Source organism: Prosopis cineraria, unplaced genomic scaffold, assembly GCF_029017545.1.
Source record: "Prosopis cineraria cultivar Desert tree isolate PC_DT_omini unplaced genomic scaffold, ASM2901754v1 PC13, whole genome shotgun sequence".
NCBI lineage: Eukaryota > Viridiplantae > Streptophyta > Magnoliopsida > Fabales > Fabaceae > Prosopis > Prosopis cineraria.
In genome coordinates this window covers 15,311,193-15,317,876 of record NW_026555344.1, presented here as the reverse complement: position 1 = coordinate 15,317,876, position 6,684 = coordinate 15,311,193, and the positions used below count along the sequence as shown (strand labels likewise).

Here is a 6,684-nt window from a genome sequence, read left to right as displayed (position 1 = left end):
TTTTGACTTTGTGCATTACACCGAATAAATGAAGAAGTATCTCAACTTAGGGTAGCATTTTATTGAATCTAAAAAAAAAATGCAATATTTATTTTGTATAATTCTAATTTATTCTAAATATCAGACCATTTTTCTACGCAAAAATTTAGCTTTAAACATCAAATTAAGCAGAATACTTTAATCCATGCAGTAGACAGGAAGGCACGAGGAAAAAAATAAAGTGATGATGCGAACTGGACATTCCCAGATTCAATGAGCAAAAATTAAACTAAAATAAAAAAAAATTCAAAAGGGCATTTCCCTTCCATATGACAGAGAAAATCATAAATGATCACAGTAATGAAATATTATTATTAAATTTCCAACAATAAAGCATCATTATTTTTTTCCAGCAACCCAGTAAATTTGCTTTGGAATGGAAACAAACAAAAAGTAAAAAAAAAAAAAAAGAAGAAGAAGAAAGAAAGCAACGCCCACATTGGCACACTTACACAGTACTGAAACCTCCAAACTTCAAAGGCCAGCTCAAGCACATTATTATAGCCCCTTCGCTTTCTTCTTACTTCTTTCACTTTAAAGCCTATTAACTCAAATCCGGCGCCACTGTTCTCCGCCGATTCAATCCACGCCGATTCATATGGCAGTTTAGATATATATACAAGTATTTTGTAGCTGTAGAACAGATAGTGATATAGTACAGTTATAGCTCCGGTGAAGTGAAATGGGTTGCACGGCGTCGAAGCTGAACAACGAGGACACTGTGCGGCGGTGCAAGGAGCGGCGCCGCCTTATGAAAGAGGCTGTCTATGCGCGGCACCACCTCGCTGCCGCGCACTCCGACTATTGTCGGTCGCTCCGCCTTACGGGTTCCGCACTTTGCACGTTCGCCGCCGGCGAACCTCTCGCAGTCTCTGGAAATACCCCCACCGTTTTCCTCAACCCATCGCCTCCGCCGTATGCAGCGGCGAGTTCGGCTTCTGACTATCATCCACCGCCTCGTGTTGCCCCCTCTCCCTCTCCTTCACTCCACCCTCCTCCGCCGCCTCCATTTTCGCCGCCTTCTCCTACGATAGCTAGTTCCAAACTACCTCATATACTCTCTTCCTCCAGTGTCGGTTCCTCCAATCATCGCCGCAGGAAGCCGCCGCCGAAACTTCCGCACATTCTTTCTGAATCGAGTCCGTCTTCCTCACCACGAAGCCAAGCATCAAATTTCCCTTCTGAATTCTTCCCCACGGCGTACCAAGCAAATTCTACCTATTCGAGTACTCCATCTCAAACCTCTTCTGTTTGGAACTGGGAGAATTTCTATCCTCCTTCTCCTCCTAGTTCGGAGTACTTCCGGAACCGAGCTCAACAGTCTCAACAATCAATGAATCAGAAAATTGAAAATAAAGCTTCTCACCACTTGGACGCCGAGGATTTCGATGCTGAAGATACTGAGAGATCAGAGTATGACTTTTTCAATCCAAAGCACGAGTCTCTTCAAAAGCAGAAGCTTCATCAAAATCATCAGCTTGAGGATCAGGAGTACACTGAGACAGAGCGGGAGGAGGTTCAATGTAGCGAGTGGGGGGACCACTACAGCACGACGAGCTCTTCCGATGAGGAGGAGGAGGGGGATGCGGAATCGAGGTCCGAGATCGAGACGCGTTCAAATTTCGGGTCAGTGCGGGCGGAATCCATCGCTGGAGCGTCGACCGTCCCGGCGTCGGCTGCTCCGAAGATGCCCAGGACATCAAGCAAGATCGAGAAGTCTGATGATGCAGGGTCGTCGGCTAGTTACCGGACCGGGGACGTGATGGACATGAAAATGGTGGTAAGGCATAAGGACTTGAAGGAGATCGTGGAAGCCATCAGAGAGAACTTCGAGAAGGCAGCGATGGCAGGAGATCAGATATCGGAGTTGCTCGAGATCAGCAGAGCGCAGCTTGATCGGAGTTTCAGGCAATTGAGGAGTAAGTTAATTATTCCTTCCAATGTTGCTCGAAATTTCTAAATCTGGGTTGTCAAGTATAATTCCTTCACTTTGAATTCAAGTATTTCTTTAAACAATTTCTGCCTCAATTTTCTGGGATGTGTTTGGTTGCTTGGTAAATGTGGGATAATTGAAGTTTTAAACCAAGGCATCAATTTTTAAAACACTGGCATCAATGGATTGATATTACGCTGTTGTTGGTCATTCCAATTTTAACGAATGAGGGTTCTGATTTACAGAAACTGTGTATCATTCAAGCAGTATCTTCAGCAATCTCAGCTCGAGCTGGACCTCAAAACCGCCATTGGCAGTTAAATATCAGCTGGATACTGGTTCGCTAGAAGAACCAGGCGGTCCGAAGAGCCTGTGCTCCACATTGGAGAGGCTTTTGGCATGGGAGAAGAAGCTGTATGAGGAAGTGAAGGTAGATTTAACTTTTAGCTTAATTTCTGGGATATTATTGGTGTTTTCAATTTTTTATTGGGAAGTAGATTTTTTCTATTTTAATGAAAATCACTAAAGGGTAAAGGAAATGACTAGGATCTGCACCAAGGTTGGACTTGGTGGTAGTAGCGTAAGGCCATCGTTGAGTTTGACTGTTTAGTGTGGAAAAGACCCCGCTTCATCGGTGCGATTTGACGACAATAGCCTTTGGACGGCTCTCCTACTTTAATGAGTCTCTTTCGGTCCCACTGCCATTGTTTACTGTGTAGGCAAAATGACTTCAATACCCCTTGCTTTCTTACTTTTTTTAATGATACCCTCCTCGTGAAGAAACTCTGTTTTAAATTTTAATATGTTATAATATAATCATGTATGTTTTATCTTTAAAGCATGAGATGGTTTTTATAATTGTTTTTCCAGCCTTTTCCTTATTTCATTTATTACTCTTTTTTTTTAAATAGTGCATTAGAATTTCAATTTTTATTATTAAGACACTTGTATGAACTATTTTATAAGGGTATAATTGAAAAGGTATATTTTTTATTTTATTAGAGATGTAAAATTTTTTTAGAAGTTTTTGAATTTACCTTTGTTTTTTTTATGAGAAACGTGAAATAGTTACCAGTGTCTTATTTTATGGTTCAAAGGGAGTATTGTTATTTGAAGTATGAATCTTACCCTCTGGGAAATTTTTTTATCATCTGTATGTTCATGTAGATAATAATTACTTTAGAAGACTTATGTTATAATGTTAAATTAAGATTGTTCCATTCGATATTAGAGAAATATATCATGGACTTACAAAGTATTTTTCCTATATCTATGATAGACATGTTTAATCTTTTTTCCATTATATTTTATATTGATTGATATTGATACTTATAATGTTCTATGTATGTGATTGATTGATTGAATATGAATAATGGGTATAGATTTTTCTGAAACGTGTGGATTTATTTACCTGAAAAAGGGCTGGTTTCTTTGGATATGCACCCATAATGATAAAGTAATGCCTGGAATTGAAATTCCCGCGAGCAGCTTGGCCTGTCCTTTTACCAAACTATACATTGGTGGTTATGTCCTGTAGCATTTTTTTTTTTTTTGAGCTAAAACCATGTGTTTTAAAGATGACGCACGCTGATGAATACAACAAAATTCTTAAATTTATCCATCTAGGCGAGGGAAGGTGTGAAGATTGGACATGACAAGAAACTGTCAGCTCTGCAGAGTCAGGAATACAAAGGGGAGGATGAAGCAAAGATCAGCAAAACCAAGGCTTCTATAAAGAGGTTGCAATCACTCATTATTGTCACTTCTCAGGCCGTGTCTACTACCTCAACTGCCATAATTCGCCTCAGAGACTCTGATCTTGTTCCTCAGCTTGTTCGATTCTGTCATGGGTAAGTCTTTTAAATTCTTGCTCGAACTATGAGAGGAAAGCTAAAGAGTCATGTTGTTGACAATTAGTCATTAAGGATAATTTGTTCAAAGTTTGATTTGACATGGCAATTCATGAATAAGGGCTTGATGAGTGAAAATTTATGCTGCTGCATATGAATGAACTATGTTGACTTCATTCGGTCCTAAATTTTCGAGTAGATCCTTATTTGTACTTGTTGGGTCAATAGATGAATAAAATGAGACTGGGGATTTCATAATCGAAGACATTGTTAATAATTCTGTGTTGCTTGTTACGTTGTGATAATGTAACAACAGTTCATGCATCTGGGGTAATGCATATTTGCACGAAAGAAAGGCCGTATAAGTGGTGGTATGCGAGTGAACCATCAAAATATCTGCTTGTGTGCACTTTTTTTTTTTTTTGGTTTTCGGTACTTTTTTTTGGGGGGGGGGGTTATAGAGCATTCAGAATGAGGAACTGTTCTGCAATTTGTTGAAAGGAGAAAGTAATTTGCCGTGTGAATGGTGCTAGTGTGTGGATCATAGAAATAGTTGGACATGGTGGTTGAAAGCATTATGGCTCTCTGGTCTGCTAAGCAACTTGCTTCATCATCTCTGTATAAGTGCATGTGCGGCAATGTACTGGGCTGTCTAAGTACTGTCTAGCTTTTAAATTCAGTCCTTGGCCCACCATGTCAACTGTCAAAATGTAATGTTGTGTTTAAATTTTAGGCCCCATTATTATTATTATTTTTTTTTTTTATTTTCAAATATCAACTTATTGATAGTGTTAGCTGTGTTATAGTAACTATGGCGTGACCCTTTTTTGTTTTCTTTGAAATTAGAACTATTTATGGAGTATTTTTTTCTTATCAATGTCATTTTAATTACTCACCTATTTTAATTAATTGTTCCAAATCATTATATAGGGTCAGCCTTGCTGATATGAAAAACCAGAGGATTTCATGTAGAATATGATAACGTGATAATGGGTAAAAACATCTTAATTGCAGCGATCATTTAGTTGAGATTTAGCTTCCAAATTAAAACTTGATGACGATTTTGATGTGATCATAAGCTGGTGACACTCCAAATTCCTTTGACTTAATTATATCCATTTACTTTTTCTTTTTGGCAAAGGATGCATGTTAATAAATTCTGTTTAATACTATTGATTAATTATGTATTAACTTTTATGTGATCTTTGACTGAACTGACAGTTTTGCTATTGCCTGTTATTATTAACCCAAAGGTGGGTGGCAACTTTGCTCATCATATGAAGTTTCAAGTTTATTTTTGAACTTTCAATGGTTTATAGTGCATATAAAAGATAGGTTCATGGCACGAGATTAAAGCTTAACAGTGACAATTTTTGAGGATTGATTTATCTATTCATTGCTGTAGTTGCACCAGAGTCTAGTGAAGCAGGCCGCCTTGTTTGCTTGCTTGTGAAACAACTGAGCAGTAATTTCCTTGATAATTTGTCTCCAAAATGCATCTACTTACTGAATTTGTACTTTGTACTGATGTTTGTTATATGCAAAATGTAGACTGATGTACATGTGGAGATCAATGCATCAGTACCATGAAATTCAAAGCAACATTGTGCAACAAGTCCGCGGTCTTGTGAACCAATCTGTCCGAGGTGACTCAACTTCTGAACTGCACCGCCAGGCAACTCGCGATCTTGAGTCGGCTGTTTCAGCCTGGCATTCCAGTTTTTGTCGTCTTATAAAATTCCAGAGGGGCTTCATCCTGTCCTTGCATGGGTGGTTCAAGCTCAGCCTAATTCCGGTCAGCGATGACAACATCAATAGCAGCAAGGAACCCTCTGATGCATTCGCCTTCTGCGATCAATGGAAGCATGCGCTTGAACGTGTACCAGACACAGTTGCATCCGAAGCTATCAAGAGCTTTATCAACGTTGTTCATGTGATCTCTGTCAAGCAAACTGAAGAACTCAAGATCAAAAAGCGCACCGAGACTGCATCAAAAGAACTAGACAAGAAGGCTTCATCGCTGCGAAACTTAGAGAGGAAGTATTACAGTTCGTATTCTGTGGTAGGTATAGCTGCTGCTGTACCAGATAGTGGGCAAGGCTTGGATGCTCGAGACCCGCTCGCCGAAAAGAAACTGGAGCTCGCATCGTGCCAGAGGCGGGTCGAAGATGAGATGCAGAAGCATTCTAAAGCTGTAGAGGTAACAAGAGCAATGACTCTTAACAATCTGCAAACTGGTTTGCCTGGAGTTTTTCAGGCATTGGCAAGTTTTTCTTCTCTATTCACTGAAGCTCTTCAGACAGTTTGTACAAGTTCATATGCAATCAATGGGTAGTCTTTTTTTTTTTTTAATTTGGGGTTCAATTTGGGATCTTGAGTTCTTCATGGTAGGGGCTTCTTAAAATTATTTTTGGAATGTAAATATGAAGAATTTTGTGATTCCATGTTTTTTGTCCTTAAAACAAAAAAAAAAATATTGAAGGGGATGGGAATGGTACTTTTGTAAAGGAAGTTTTTCGCACTTTGAATTAGGGAATTTTCGAATCTTTCAGTTAGTCAATAAATTACACTCATTGTGTTTTTCTGTTGGATCACCAATTCACCCCTTAAACGCAAAGCAAATGTTAAGAGCCTTATTTTAGTGGGATGATGTTTGTTTGTTGTTGCCTCTCTATTATTTTAACTGTATTTATTGTATTTTACTATAATTTCCCCAATGATTATCACTTGTATTTTACTACAATTTTCATAACGATTGTCAATTTTATACCTAAAAATTGAGTTTTAAATGAATTAATGTAAATGGTGGGGGCAATAATATTGAGGTGACGACAATCCTAAGCAGGAGTAATGAATGTGGTT

At 38.8% G+C, this 6,684-nt stretch overlaps 1 protein-coding gene across 1 annotated transcript; it reads left to right on the top strand.

The window, feature by feature from the left end:
• The first annotated feature begins 480 nt into the window (after positions 1-480).
• LOC129290864 (nitrate regulatory gene2 protein-like) lies at positions 481-6,420 on the top strand. Its single transcript, XM_054927926.1, has 4 exons — positions 481-1,958; positions 2,218-2,402; positions 3,599-3,822; positions 5,374-6,420. Exons 1-4 carry the CDS (start codon positions 722-724, stop codon positions 6,155-6,157), a joined length of 2,430 nt encoding a protein of 809 aa, XP_054783901.1. The 5' UTR covers positions 481-721; the 3' UTR covers positions 6,158-6,420.
• Positions 6,421-6,684: the final 264 nt, after the last annotated feature.